This window comes from Myxine glutinosa, chromosome 2 (assembly GCF_964187855.1).
Source record: "Myxine glutinosa chromosome 2, kmMyxGlut1.1, whole genome shotgun sequence".
Lineage (NCBI taxonomy): Eukaryota > Metazoa > Chordata > Myxini > Myxiniformes > Myxinidae > Myxine > Myxine glutinosa.
In genome coordinates, this window is record NC_136262.1 from 31,866,704 (window position 1) to 31,883,149 (window position 16,446).

The 16,446-nt window shown below is 47.6% G+C and overlaps 1 protein-coding gene across 2 annotated transcripts in view; it reads right to left on the minus strand.

Moving 5' to 3' along the window:
- Nucleotides 1–380: 380 nt before the first annotated feature.
- Nucleotides 381–16,446, minus strand: part of LOC137421905 (tumor necrosis factor receptor superfamily member 1A) — a 110,086-nt gene continuing 94,020 nt past the window's right edge. The window contains exons 7-11 of one of the 2 annotated variants that reach the window (XM_078773111.1): nt 5,070–5,092; nt 2,877–3,010; nt 2,095–2,475; nt 1,120–1,375; nt 381–750 (exon numbers count right to left, since the gene is read on the minus strand). In XM_078773111.1, the coding sequence (XP_078629237.1) occupies nt 2,403–2,475; nt 2,877–3,010; nt 5,070–5,092 (230 nt within the window). In that variant the 3' untranslated portion in view covers nt 381–750; nt 1,120–1,375; nt 2,095–2,402. The remainder of the gene's footprint in view (nt 751–1,119; nt 1,376–2,094; nt 2,476–2,876; nt 3,011–5,069; nt 5,093–16,446) is intronic. The other variant, XM_078773112.1, reaches the window with a different exon arrangement.

Here is a 16,446-nt window from a genome sequence, read left to right on the forward strand (position 1 = left end):
AGGCGCCATGACAGCACATGGCGTGACAGTGCAAGGGGCAACATTTTTTTTCCCTTTTTCATGGCAATGAGTACAACGCCACGTTTTCAAGTAATTCCATCAAGCACTTCATGTTTACTCGAAGGTTTGTGACATCAAAGGCAGGTAAACTAAGCAATTGTAAAAAACGAAAACGTTAGACATTTATGGCGTGCTAAAGTATAGACTGTAGACTCGTAGAGAACATTAAGTACGTGGTTCACAATTGCCAGTCCGTGGTCATTTATCGGTGACCTTTGTCATTCCCTGTTGAGAAAAAGGTGAAGAACCACTGCTTTAATGGAAGATTAACAACAAAAGCCATTTTTTATCAGGGCAACTCCAATCACTCAGAGACCAAGTGACTTAATGTGCGAGTTTATTCGGTAAACGGGGAGGGGGAACAAAAGGACATTAAAATATCTTATTTATACAGTTCGTCAGTTAATGATTTTATGCAGTTAATGATCACGGTGTGTACCCCGATTTAGAATAGGTACACCGTATCCCTGCACATCGTAAGAGCGTGACCAAGGGTTGGCGTCAAGAAGGGCATCCGGCCATAAAAACATTGCCTCAAACAGGGAACCATGATTGTCATGGGGCCCGCAAGGCTAACCCCTGCTCCAGCGGGGAGAAATGGCCTTAAAACGATCATTCATTCATTCACAAAGATACCGGATGAAGGGAATCTCCTATTGTTCCATTGCAGCATTGAAGTCGCATCATTACCTTCGCAAAAGCGGAAGGTTATGTTTTGATCGCTGTGTATTTATTTGTATGTCTGTGTGTGTGTGTGTGTGTATGTTATTCGCATAACTCAAAAAGTATTCAACCGATTCGCATGAAATTTGGTGGGATGATAGGTTATTATCCGGGAACCATTTGATTAGATTTTGGAATCGATCGGGTCAAAGGTCAAGGTCAAGGTCATGAAAAGGTCAAAATCGTCTTTTTACCATAGCGCGGTCAATTTGTGTCCAATTTGTATGAAACTAATGCCAAAATGCTTTGCTACACAGATCTTGTAGTCTTTTATTTTGGCAACAAAAGTAGCTGCGGCGAAGGTATGCGCTCTACCGAGTGCCCGTTCTAGTTTACAATGCGCAGATGTCCGGTGGGTCCCTGCTGGGTAAACATAAATAGGCGAATGCTGTCTGTGTTTGTCGCCCAATGTAACACGGAAATACTCCTCAGAGAAATAATAAATAAAATAAGCACAAGTTGCTTCAAATAAATCCAAACCTATGGCAAAATTACGATAGAAAAAAACAAAGTTGGCCACAATAGACAGTATCTTCACACATATAATGTGCAGATAGCGAGTAGCAGATACACAACCCTGACAGAAGGCCACCTTGATAGCGAGTAGCAGACACACAACCCAGACAGAAGGCCACCTTGATAGCGAGTAGCAGACACAACCCTGACAGAAGGCCACCTTGATAGCGAGTAGCAGACACAACCCTGACAGAAGGCCACCTTGATAGCGAGTAGCACACACAACCCAGACAGAAGGCCACCTTGATAGCGAGTAGCAGACACAACCCTGACAGAAGGCCACCTTGATAGCGAGTAGCAGACACACAACCCTGGCAGAAGGCCACCTTGATAGCGAGTAGCAGATACACAACCCTGACAGAAGGCCACCTTGATAGCGAGTAGCAGATACACAACCCTGACAGAAGGCCACCTTGATAGCGAGTAGCAGATACACAACCCTGACAGAAGGCCACCTTGATAGCGAGTAGCACACACAACCCAGACAGAAGGCCACCTTGATAGCGAGTAGCAGACACAACCCTGACAGAAGGCCACCTTGATAGCGAGTAGCAGACACACAACCCTGACAGAAGGCCACCTTGATAGCGAGTAGCAGATACACAACCCTGACAGAAGGCCACCTTGATAGCGAGTAGCAGACACACAACCCTGACAGAAGGCCACCTTCATAGGGAGTAGCAGATACACAACCCAGACAGAAGGCCACCTTGATAGCGAGTAGCAGACACACAACCCTGACAGAAGGCCACCTTGATAGCGAGTAGCAGACACACAACCCTGACAGAAGGCCACCTTGATAGCGAGTAGCAGATACACAACCCTGACGTACCTTCTTGGCACAACTCCTATAAGTTATAAAAAAAAAACCTTTTCAGTCCAGATGTTAAAACCTTTCGTCCTGAAGAGAGATGCATTACTCGGGTCTGGTCGTGGCAATGGAGGTCCTTGTGAAACCTCCCGCCCTCCAACTCTCCCACCCCCAAATCACTTCATTCAATGATGTGTGAAACTTATCCTCTCCAACCAATAATTAAAAATAATCCTCAAGGATCTCTGTTTCTGTTGTGATTGTAATCTGCCCGAAGTTGTGGGATTGGTGGTCACTTGGGCTGAATGGATGGAGTTGTCTTTTTCTTGTTCTCTTGCATTCCTTGTACTTCCTTGTATGTATCCCTACAAAGACAAAACAATCGATGTTTGTCAAAACAACACAGTATAAGCTTGTAATGCTAATTGGACACCAATGTGTTCTGGAAATGTACATTTTTTTTGTCGAAATGAAAAAGTGAAGTCTTTTCTGAAAGCAGTTGAGAAGTCCTCCAATCATGGAAGAGTGACATGAAAGGGGGTAGAAGGTGACAGATCGACAATGAAAGAATGGGACAATACACAGAAACAATAAGGGGATGAATGAGCATCAGTTGGGACGAGAATGAAATAGAGGAACCTTCGAAGGGGGATCTGTTTAGGAAAGTTAAAATATTAATTGAGGATGCGATCATTAAATAAATAATTGCAGAGATCGATGGACAAAACACATGAAACTTTAGCCTTCTTTATACGCATTGACTTACTCTTTACTTCCATTGACAAGAAAATGTTCACTCGAGTTTAGGAAGACAACTGCAGGAAGTCTGTCAGGTTCTTCGTCAGTCTTGATAGCATCTTGTGTGCTGGAACGACCATTTTTGTCAAACGTGAAACGAGCCTGAACAGGTAAATCGGGTTTTGGGTGAGTTGAGAATAACAGATCAGAGTTCATTTTATTCTCAAACTCTCTAAACAAAATCGCATTGTACAATAAAGATTATTCAGAGGACGTAGAATGTTTCATGTAATTTTAAGCATAAATGTGTCAACACAAACGTGAAAACAACTTTCCCTCCAGCTAATTAGAACAGGCCACCAGCACGAACATGTTTGATTGAATGAGCAAACAAAATCACTTTTACCAGCGTGCTTCCACAGCGTGCCGTCCCGTCCCTGCTTCCCGAGCGTGCCGTCCCATCCCTGCTTCCCCAGCGTGCCGTCCCATCCCTGCTTCCCCAGCGTGCCGCCCCGTCCCTGCCTCCCCAGCGTGCCGTCCCCTCCCTGCTTCCCCAGCGTGCCGCCCCGTCCCTGCTTCCCCAGCGTGCCGTCCCGTCCCTGCTTCCCCAGCGTGCCGCCCCGTCCCTGCTTCCCCAGTGTGCCGCCCCGTCCCTGCTTCCCGAGCGTGCCGTCCCATCCCTGCTTCCCCAGCGTGCCGTCCCATCCCTGCTTCCCCAGCGTGCCGTCCCATCCCTGCTTCCCCAGCGTGCCACCCCGTCCCTGCTTCCCCAGCATGCCGTCCCGTCCCTGCTTCCCCAGCATGCCGTCCCGTCCCTGCTTCCCAGCGTGCCGTCCCGTCCCTGCTTCCCCAGCATGCCGCCCCATCTCTGCTTCCCCAGCGTGCCTCCCCACCCCCTCCCCTCTTTCACATCCTTGTCAACAGCACTTCTCTTGCACTCTGGACCTCAAAAATCCAAGGTTTTCACTACAATTTGACAAATCTCTCAACCCAAGCTGCAATTGTACACCTGATATTATCTGCCCAACAGAATCCTTCCACCCACAAGATGTCCACGATTTCTCGGTATTTATCCCTGGGTATTGTCTCTTCAGGTTCAACAGGTTAACCCCGTTCTGGTAACGGATTTGCAGTTTGTCACGAACTCAATTCCCCACTGTGTTACCACAGCCGTAGTTGACTCTGCTGTTGAGAAGGCGGAAAAAGCATCAATTCAGCTTTGCTTTGAAATCTTGCATACCTGAGCCCTCACTCCATACATATTCCCTGCCCTCTTGTCTTGTGCTACCCTCCCGTACGCTGGACACTGTCTTTCACACTGAAGGTGGAGAGGTGTCTGGCAAACCTCGACTCTGATTATGCAACATGCCCAGAAGACATCAGTGCATGCATCCTAAAAATCTGCTCTGGTGCTCTTGTTCATCCTTTGTGTCAATTTTCTCTGCCCGGAAGTTTGCCAAAAACATTGCAATAATGGAACCTTTTAACTGCAGTCCTATTAGCTTGCTTCCAATCATAAGCTACGTCATGGAATCTAGCATTGCAATTGGCATCAAAGCCTTCCTTTTCTCCAACTGTCTGATTTCAGGTCATCATTACGGTTTCCGACCCTATCATTCTACCCCGAACATGATGCTTCTACACTCCCATCAATGGATGAAAATCCTCAATCACAGACGAGAGCAATGCCGGCTCTCTGGACATATTTCGAGCATTTCATACGGTCTGGCACCCTGCCCTGATCTCCAAACTCTCTGCATCTGGTGTCCAAGGCCATCTCCTCCAATGCATCACTGACTTCTTCCACTAGCAGAGTGTACCACTTGAGAAGATCCTCTGTTCTCACATATTCTCCCCCGTGAAGGATAGAGTTCCCGAAGGTGCTATCTGGAGCCCAGTCCTCTTGCTCCCCTTCATGATGTTTTATTCCCTGGAAAATCCTGTGGCATCAGCTCCTGGACAATCCTGCTTTGATCGACTCTCGGCCATATCTATTCTCATCCTTCAGACAGCATGCAGAAGCCTCTTCCCTCCCCACAGACCTTGATACAATGAGGAGCTGGATCAACACTTGGAATGTCACTCAACCGATACAATATCCTCACACTCACCCTGTTTCTCTGAAAGGACCATCTGACAAACCCTCACATCCAATTCAGAAACAAACCACTTCAAGATCAAAACAAACCACAAACCACTTCAAGAATTATTCCAGACCTACCTTTGGACAAAAGCATCGTATCACTGAAAAGAGAAGAAAATAATGAAGTTAAAAAGGAATTTTTCACATTCCTTGCACAGAAAGCATCATCATTCTCAAACCCGTCATCTCCTTCCAAGGATGATTTTATTCATCAAATCACAACACATCAGCAAGAGATTAATGATTATTTTAAAAACTCCATTCACACTCGGTTGACATTTCGCTGTAAAATAACAAAACTTTAAGCGAAGTCCAGGCACGAACCACATGAGTCCATGACTATCAAAAACAAAGTGATCCATTCGGCTCGATGTACAAATTAAACTTCTTTGTGATTGTCCACATTGAGGGTGAAGCTTTTATTTGGGAGAAATAATGTGATTTGTTTTTTTTTAAACTGTCACTTTAAAATGTTTTTCCAAAGATCTTGCAAGTTAATTGTGGTGCTTGTCGTGCACACGTGTTTTTTTCTGATATTGAGTCGAGTGAAGTTGAGTTGGTGGTGGTGGTGGTTATGCTTTGAGATGGTTGTTTGTTTTGTAACGCAAGCTGATTGAGCTGGTTCACAAAGGCAAGGTGATCAAGTCGAGACATTTATATACAATTTTTATGTTCATGCAAGAGTGAGGTTTGGTGGTAAAAAGGCAACAACCTCGAAGTGGGACAATGGGGCCTACAGTTGGACACAACAAGGAAGTGAATGAACAATCGGGAAAAGAAGAGGGGCGATTATATTTTATATTTACCTGATTTATATATTTTTACTTTTGCTATTTCTGCAATTTGATCAACGATTGTAAATTCATGGAGTTGAGTACTTGTAGATATTTTCGATTAAATAACCTTTTTGAAATAATTACCCCGCACACGCGAAGCGTAAAGCGGAGTTAAGCAATTGGGTCATGTCCGTCCATCTGTCTGTCTGTCTACAAACGTCAGTTTATGATCGAGGAACAACTTATTTCATTTTAATGGTATATTTTGAACACAAATCGAACTAGAACGCCACTCAGTAGAGCGCATACTCCTGCCGTGGGTCAAGTTGGAATAGTACGATTTCACAAAAGTTTGAGGGAGTAGTTCAGTGACAACACAAGACAAGACAACACAAGACAGACACTGCACAGATATATATATATATATATTTTTTAAATTTTTATTTTTATTTTTAAATATATATTGTTGCGGTTTTGAGTTTGTACAATGAGTTTAATAAAGGTTAAAATTTCCCCCTCATAGTTAGTCACACAAGCAACATGTAGCCTTTTCCTATGTTAGTCTGCATTGAGTAGAGCCAGGAGAATAGGCCCTACTTCTACCGACTTTGCAGCTACCCTAGCCTCATGCCCCTTTGCGCTAACTTTGGTTCATTTTGGGCGAGTTAACAAGAGACAGGCGAGGAAGGTCGGGGCGGAGCCGAAGGCGGAGTGGCAGAAGCGCTGATGGTAAGCACGAGCCGCCAATCAGGGCTCAGAGGTGGTGGCGGCGGCGTTGCATCACAGGGCGTGGTGAGAAGGTTCGAGAGGGTTCCAGAATCAGAATGTTCGGGGGCATAGCTATACGTAGTATAACCCACTGCACAAAGCCCTCGAAAGGACTTGCGTCAGGAACTTGCACTCGATAGGACTTGCGTCAGGAACTTGCACTCGATAGAACTTGCGTCAGGAACTTGCACTCAATAGGACTTGCGTCAGGAACTTGCACTCGATAGGACTTGCGTCAGGAACTTGCACTCGATAGGACTGAAGCGGAGGACTTGCAGCGAAAGACTTGATGAACAAAGCACTCGCGCACACTGGCCAGCCTGGAAGGACGGAGGAAGAGGAGTTGTGAGCGTCCGAGAGCTGCACAAGATACGCGGGCGAAGCCCGACGCACATGAACCAAAAGACGCGCTATTAATACGTGACGCTCGGTTGAGTTTGAGGCCGATCACTATACAGTGTATTAAGTCGCGCGAGTGAGGAAAACGGCTGTGTAATCGCCAGCCGCGCTGAGAGTCCCGCCATTTGCCATTCCGCCTCATCATCTGCCTTGTTCGAGAGACGCGCTACGAGGTTCCTGCCATCGCCTGCTGCCATCTTCGCGGGACGTGCTGGGGCCGTGGAGAGCCGGACGGGGGCCGTCTCTGGACGACCACGTCGACGCGTTGGCTGAACATCTACCCATCTGCAATTCCCTGTGTGAGTGTGATGGGCCCGTTGTCTGGGGATTTTAAGCTAAGATTGACTAAGGCTGCTCTGTGTCTCTGCGTCCCCGATCATTGTAAATACGTGTGGGAATAATTAAACCTGTGTTCTTCCTTTCTTCCATTCAATCGTTTCTGCGGTTTCTTCATTGGCTAAGCATGGTACGAATGGGATCGCTCAAATCGGGTTCCACTAACTAAGACTGCATGGACCACGTGGTACTCAATCCGCTCGGCGTACTCAAACCACACGTGGCTCATGCGAGGCTTGCTTCCTCGCTTCCAGGGTGGCGCAGGGAATTAGGTACGAGCGAGAAGTGGTCCCGAGACCCTACTATGCGTTTGTTCAGAAGGGACGTATCAAGCCTCGGTTCCGCCAAGCCCAGCAAGAACAAGGGGATTAATCCCCCTTTGGTAAGGGGAAGAAGAGCGGCGTAGAACCGTAACAATATATATATATATATATATATATATATATATATATATATATATATCTCTATCTATCTATCTATCTATATATCTCTATCTATCTATCTATATATCTCTATCTATCTATCTATATATCTCTATCTATCTATCTATATATCTCTATCTATCTATCTATATATCTCTATCTATCTATCTATATATCTCTATCTATCTATCTATATATCTCTATCTATCTATCTATATATCTCTATCTATCTATCTATATATCTCTATCTATCTATCTATATATCTCTATCTATCTATCTATATATATCTATCTATATATCTCTATCTATCTATCTATATATCTCTATCTATCTATCTATATATCTCTATCTATCTATCTATATATCTCTATCTATCTATCTATATATCTCTATCTATATATCTATATATCTCTATCTATCTATCTATATATGTATTGTTACAGACACGACTTTGATGTTAAGGTGGGCCGAGCGGAATGGCCGTCGTGTCCGCACAAATTACCCGACTATACTCGACGTTGACGGAGTCGCGCTACGCTGGCTCAATAAGAAAAAGAAGACACCCGGCTGGGTTATAATGACACAATACGACACCAGGGGTTCAGTTCTCAAGACCTCCGGAGGAGGTTATATTAAGGCGGAAGGTTAGATTACAACTACAAGAGGGACAGCATAGAAAGACAGGCACTTAGACACACTCTTATATTAACCCTAGACAGACGACAGATAAACGGGACAACGCTGGCTCACACGGGGTTTGATGGCTAGGAAAGGCAGATAGCGATGGCTCAAGGTGCACTCTTGGCTCAAAGCAGGGTACACGGTTCGGTCCAGAGATGCGGGGAGGTCTCGTCGCAGCGCTCAGAGGTGACGTTCTTTCTCAGGCCTCTCCAAACTCAGGCGCATCCGTTTCAGCGCTCGCAGGTCCGTCTTTCTCCAGCTGGGGGCGAATCTGACGTCACATCCGGCGCGTGGCCGCGTATATCCGGCGGGGAGTGACACGCCCTCGGCTCGTTAGCTCCGCCTCGTGGAATCGGCACGTTGCTTCTCATTGGGTGCGTGCGGGGGGGGTTACTGGCTCCGCCCCCGACGAGGAGCTGACAGCCAGCCCCTTCGGGGTAACCCCGTGGAGCGCATGGTCTGGAGCTAATCGAGCCGGTGTGAGGACGCATCCTCCCCCGCTCCGCCGCCATCCCCTCTGTTGTTGTTGTAATTGTTGTTGTAGTTGTTGTTATTGTTGTTGTTTGGGGAAGAAGATGGGAGGAGGTATGGGAAAGGTCCTAAACTCACTACTGATGCCATATAATCACATTCTGGTGCAACGAAGAGTCATAATTAATGGAAACGAGGCCTTAACTGACATAGATTAAGAATAACTAGGAAGATGTCCGAAAGTTGGCTACGTGTGGTGCGGTGGACCTGGGCACGACATTTAATGGGGGAATAAGGGGAAGGTCGGCTCTACTGATTGTTATTTACATGCAATGGGACTAGGGAATGGGGGATTGGGGAAAGTTGGGGAGTATTGGAGAAAATAGGGGAATATTTACAAGCGGATATGGAGGCCAAATTCCATATTCGCAACAGTATATATATATATATATATATATATATATATATATATATATATTTATATATATATATATATTGTTACTGATCGCGGTTTAGGATGTTGTTTGCCGAGCGAAGGCTCCGCGACTGAACAGTTGTTCCCCGACTCACCCGATTCACCCAGAACTTTGGCCGTATCGCACCGCAGCTGCCCAATCTGGAAAAGACTAAAACGACGAAATGCAAAGAGGAAAAGGAATAAGACGAGAAGACGGACAGAAGAGTAATGGGATTTATTATTTACACAAGCAAAAAGAAAGCAGTCACGTTTATTTACAACACATAAGACGCAGGTGACACAGTGCAAATACTAGCTTATACAGACTTAATTAAATACCCAGGGACAAGACACACAGAACAAACTCACGTACACAAGAAGGGTGGAAAGGCAGGAGGTGGATGGCTGGAGGGAGAGGAAGGTCCAAGGGGGTCCTGCAGCACGATCGGCGCGTTTAGCAGCCGCCGTTCCTTCGCGGCCCTGCTCAAAACCACCGTCCAGGCCCCAAGCGGCTGTTGGGTGTTGTTGCTGCTGTGGCCGCCGCTTGCTTTGCCAGGACTCGTCTGACTCGTCTGGTCCAAACCCTCAACTCAACAACACTCTTGCACGTCTCCCTGTCCAACCACTCTTTCTCTCTTGGTCCAACCACTCTTTCTCTTTCTTGGTCCAACCACTCTTTCTCTCTCTTGGTCCACTCACTCCTCACCACCGACTCCCCCACGCTTCTTGCGCGCGCGCCTTTATAGCGCCTCCGGCGATCAAGCCGCCGGCCTTCAGGACACGCCCATCGGTGTACTCACCTCGGCCCTGGTTGGTCACGCGACCCTCTGGCTCCGCCCTTGATGACGACGGGCGGGCACGCCCCTCTTCCCCGACCCGAGCACATGTTCAATGGTGGTTTTGGAGGGGATGTAATTGGCAATCGAGGCTTGGCAATGACGAAAGGGGATGTGAAAGGAAATGGAGATTTTGGGGATGGGAATGAAAGGGGATCTATTCTCTTTCACTGGTGCAATGGAGTACTTCAATTAATGGGAGACACAGCCTTACCCTAAAACACAGAATAAGATATAACTATCGAACAGGGGTATTCTATTATTGGCTGACGTGTATGCTTGTGGACTAATTATGGGATGCCCTTTCACCTTTACACAGCTCCGGAGGCAGGGGGCACAGAATAAACAATAATAATAATAATAATAAAGCACACAATCAAAAAAATATACAGTCCTCATATCCGCAACAATATATATATATATATATATATATATATATATATATATATATATATATATACATACAGTGAAACCTTGACTTACGAGTTTAATTCGTTCTGTGACCGAGCTCGTAACTCAATTTGCTCGTTTCTCAAATTAAATTTCCCCATTAAAATGCATTGAAATGATATTAATCCATTCCAGCCCCCAAAAAACCACACCAATTTTTTTTGTTACGTGTTTTTAAATAAGAAAAATGTACTTTATAAATAACAAATAATGTATAAACAAGCACGACCTCGTATATACTGTACGTAATAAGTGGCGTTACGCGCGCTGCTTGTAAACAAGGAGGAAGCGGACAACGCGGTAATTTGTAAGAGTCTTTATTCAAGAGCTCACTGTAACACTGGCGCGCTCCAGGCTGCGCGCCCGGTGTATATCCTGAGGCCACGCCTACCCCTCGGCGTGGCCCCCGCCCACTTGGTGCGCGGAATGATGTCACCACGCCAGTGAGTTTCCGTGTCCGCCACAATGTAAAGAAATAAACTGGTTTTATTAAGTGTATTTACCTTGAAGATCAGACGAAGATGCTGGCGGAGGTGGAGGAGATGACTTTTGCCTTTTTCGCCACACTTTCCTCGCTTTCACTTGCAGGGCGTTTCAATAAAAACCTGTCCAACGAGGTTTGTTTCTTCCTCCCTTTCAAAATGTTTCGATCGTACTGCTACGATCGTACTGCCTCGCCAAGTCGACAACACGCACACCTCGCTCATGTTTTTCGACGATTGCGTGTTTTATATCCAAGCACATCATCCTCTTCTTCTTCTCAGTACTGCCCTTGGCACTCAATTTCTTAGGACCCATGGTTAAAACTAAGAAATTTTCCAAAATAACCAAAATGCGAAAACAAAGCAGCAGCTATATACGGCAGAGATGCTTGCACGGCAAGATAACCACGTGACCGGAACCCACCTGGTGGCGGGTGGCGTAAGCTCCAAAATAACCAACATGCGAAAACAAAGCAGCAGTGATATACGGCAGAAATGCTTGCACGGCAAGATAACCACGTGACCGGAACCCACCTGGTGGCGGGTGGCGTAAGCTCGTAACTCAGATCTCGGCTCGCATCTCAAAGCAATAAACCGCCCGAGCGACGGCTCGTATCTCGGAAAACTCGTAAGTTGGTGCACTCGTAAGTCAAGGTTTCACTGTATATATATATATATATATATATATATATATATATTCTTACGGATACGGGGGACGGCTCTCCTGTTAGCAAGGGGTGATTAGCCCCTTGTCCTGTTAAGCTGGCCTTCTCCCCGGTCCTTGCACTTGTAACGCTATCCCGCGGGATGGAACGGATCAGGGTTATGGGCCCAGGGTCTATCCCGAATACCTTTATCCGTCCCTCCGCAGACTAGGGAGACAAGTACCGCTCGAACCCCGGTTTGGATGGTCTAGTTAGTTGCCGAGCGGTTTTTAGCAACCCGAAGTTCAAGTCATTAGCCTTCACTAAACCCGATCCTGAACGTTGGCCGAATCGCGCCACGTACACTCAATATGGAAACCTCTAAAGCGATCGAACGAGAATGAAGAAGAAGAAGAAGTACGGAGGAATAACAGGATTTATTAATTATTTACACAGGCCAAAGCAAAGAGAGCAGTCAAGGTTACATACAGAAAATGGAAGGAGCAGGAAACACAGTGAAATCATTAGCTTACCTATACAAGCTTAATTAATAAACCCCAGGACAACGTTAAAGACAGACGGACGATCACACTTACACGGGGAAATGCAGGCAGGAATGAATGGCTTGGAGATGGGTGGCTTTGAGAGGCAAGGAAGGTTCAGCGGGTACTGGGCACGGTCGGGCCCGAAGGCACCGCCGTCAAGAAGCCGAGCCGCGGTCGTTGGTCCCAAACTGCGCGGGCGAAGTTCCTTTCTCCGTACTGCTGCCTCGCGCGCTCCTTGCGTTGCCTCGGTCCGTTTCTCCTGCAGCGCGGCACATCTCACAGCGGCTTGGTCACACCTGCTCATCTCCAGCGTATCTCCTGGACTCAGAACTCATCCCTCCTCTCAGCTCATCTCCAGCGCATCTCCTGGACTCAGAACTCATCTCTCCTCTCAGCTCATCTCTGTGGGGAGCGTCCCACGGCGGGTTATATAGGCCCCGCCCTTCACCCTTTGCGAACCTCCCCCAAGCGTTCTCTCTCCGCCCTCTCAAGCCAAACCCCTCGTTCTGGGTTGGATGAGCGGGGCCGACTTACTCCTCCCCTCTATGACGAGGTGGAGACCCGCCTTTCTTCTTCGTCGTTACCTCGTGCGTAATGGAGTCAAATGCAGCAAAGTGGACGGCAGATGAAAATGCAGCAAAGTGCCTAAAGAGTCAATTGCAGCAAACCTGGCAAACGTGGCAGTTGGAAGCTGCCATGGGGCGTCGGAGGGGCCTACTCTTATTTAATTTGGTGCAATGAAGAGTCAACCTATTGGGAAACACATCCTTAGCCGACATAGAATAAGGGACTAACTATTTAAAAGGATATATGGTGTCCTGTGTGTAGGTTTATGGAATTAACTTAGAGGACGAGCTTCGACCTTTCTTTACATTACGAGGGTCAGTTACACACAACAAAACCATAAATCTCACATTCGTTACACTTTCTCAAATTCGTTACACTTCTCAAATTCGTTACACTTCTCAAATTTGTAACACTGCACCCTCCTTCCTTCAGGGCCGTACTCGGGCCTATAAAACTTTACTTTTAGTGTGACACGTAGGTGTAATTCCCTCTACAATTAACCTGACCCTGAGTGTGACAATTTTAAAACACAAATAAATATGTCCCCCTGCTGCATTGCACCCTGCCTAACAGATTTGCGCCCACAGGATAACCGAATTACGGAATTGTTTTCAAGCTATACATTTACGGTGGGGAGCATTATTTACAGTGACGTGATTCCTTATTTACAACGCAACCCAGGACCTGTGTATTTTTTTTCTTTTTAGGGAAACAAAGAGAAGGAAATTCCTGTTGGGAGGGAGGAGACAGCACGCATTGCATCGATGCACCAGTACCAATAACACCAAAGCACCCAAAAGCACCCAAAAGCACCAACCACCAATCGCACCAACCAGTGCACAGTCATTACTGTTTGTCATAAACACACAAAAAAAAAACTGGTGGTGGTCTTCTTTTTCTCTGCTGGGCCGATGTTCTTCCCGATGTCTTCTTGCTTCATGCGGCCTATTTGGAAATAAAAAGCACAAAGTGTCCATTTTTTATTTAGGGCCACAGGGGCCAACCAAGGGTGGTCCACCTGTTTGGCATAGGTGCCACCTTACCGAGGTCCGCAAGCAAGATTCCCTGGCCACTATGGCCGGTCTCCAACAGAGGTGCCCTGCCCCAGAACCTGGGGTCCATCAAGTGGTACTTGGCCGCAGAACAGCGGTCCAAAAAGTGGTACATCAATGCAATGCATGCTGGTTGCGAGGGTCCTGGCACACAAGACGACCTCCGCACGCTCCCCTCAACGCCCAGTGGCGCACAGTCCTCGGGTGGGAGACAAAGGGGGGAAAAGACAGGTGAGCGAGGGGTAAGGTCACAAGGGTACACATCAAACAAGGCAATGCGAGGCGAAGTGCGTACGGAGAGCGAAGTGAGAAAAGCTCGTCCCTACCGTACGTCACCCCCCTGTCACCTACTCTACCCTTGCCCTTACCCCATATTTACAACAACCTACACCTTTACAAATTCGTCACTACTGTCACGTCTTCCCCATATTTCCCCGATACCAAATTCGTCACCACAATCCCTCTAACCAAAATTTGCCATCATCAATCCTCATAAGGAGGAAGAGATGGAACATCAGCACAATGTCACACCCACGTCATGATGCGTCTCACAATCCAAACATTTGCATCAAAATAATAAAATAACAAAACATCCATGGCATGGTGTGGAGTAGCGTCACCTCAGGTGAGTGGATGTAGATGGTGCGAGGAGATTCTTAATCCTAACTATCCTCTAAATGACATTAACACACTTTACACTACCCGGGGTCTTTCCCTGCCAAACCATTGGCCATCTTACTCTATGCGGTTTTAAGAACCAAATTCCCATTGACCAAACTGTGGTGCTTCTCAATTTGGGGTCACTCCCCCGATGCAACTCCCTGTGCCCTTGCACAATTTCCGGGCTGGGTCGTGCAGCTCTCCCAGCAGGTCTACCCACCTGCATACCTCCACCACTGTAGTTGCCACCCGAGCTTACCTAGCTCCTCACCCTAACCTATCTAATTGGGGAAGGCCCCTCCTGGCTCTGTCACCCCTTGGTGCCCTCTGGCACTGGGCTACCCGGGTCCATCCTCCGGATCCTCGGGCCCCATCCACAACAACTCTACCGGCTCCCAGAGCCCACCTGCGGCCTCACCTGGCCGACATCCTCACAGTGGTGGAGTGCCAACCAACTACACACACTAACAGGCTACACGCCCAGCCATTTCCACAACACTAATGCACCCATCCAAGTACCATTCTTCCACACGCACCACAGATGCCAATATCCAACCACAATTTACCTGTACCCTCTACCTAACACTTACACTACCCTCCCCAGGTATTCGTGATGGGGTCCATCCTCCTTTCCCCCATCCACACCTTCGCACCATCCACTCCACTCCACAGTTTCCACCATACTCACTCCACGACCATCCATTCCAATACTCCATATATTCCACACTCCATGTCTTCCACACAGCCATTCTCCATACACCTGTCGTTGCACACCTGTGCAATCACACCTGGTGCCACCTGCACCCTCCTTCCTTCCTGGACCATTTGGTCAGCACAACTCACATCACTATCACTCACTCAAACACTGCTCCATGCACCTGTCCAGTTGCACACCTGTGCAATCACACTACAACTCACAATCATTTACTCATACCCTGCTCAATACACTTGAATACACCTCCAACACTCACACGGCATCATCTGAACTACCTGGTGCCCTGCTAACTTAGTGCTCCCCGTCTTCCCTTTAAACTAAGCACATACCATGTCATTATCATCCACACTAATCTACCTGCGTCCCCACTACAGGTATCATTGTCACTACCTAATCTTACCGTTACCTAAGGTCATCTTCTCTAGGTCCCTACACACAATATCCTAACCCTCCCGGGCTAGTTTTCACTGCCAACCCCATAAGTCTATTGCTCCTTTGCCCCCCCCCCCCCCCCCCCCGCTGTGAGAGATAGCAAAGTTGCCATCCCACCACATCGGGCATCTTCCACTATCAATTTTGCTCACCAAATTCCAGCCAATTAAAAATTTGCCAATCATCTGCCAATCACTCTACCATTACCAATCATCACTCTGCCAATCCTTGGCCAATCATCAAATTTTGTTTTTCTAATTTCGGGGCCAAAACACTATCCCCGTCACACGTCTACTCACTAGGGCCTCTCGGTGCGCCAATTCATTTCCAAAGCTCGGCTTCGCAAAGCCGAGCAATGAATGCGGGTGGTTCGTTGCCAGCGGATAGGTCCATCCGGCATTCGGTGCAGGGAAGGCGGTCTACTCGGCCCGAGATTCCACACACCATCGGGGCACGGGACCGTCCGATGCCCCAATCTCGGCCGGCCGGAGCGTGGCAACCACAAGGGGGTGCTGTGTCGGCCCTTCCAACCGGACCGCCCGCTCCGCCTGGCGGAGCTCGGACGAGACCGTTCCGAGCGAGGCCCAGCGTGGATCGCGTACAGCGGTTCTTTCGAAACCGCCGTGGTTCGGATCCCCGGTGGTCCTCGCGGCACGCGAAGTCCGGCACGTACCGAGGGCTCGCTTCGGCTAAACGTCGGCCTAACCGCTAACCCGGTTACCGTCGATGCTTCACCTGCATGCTCACACGCATACGCGACC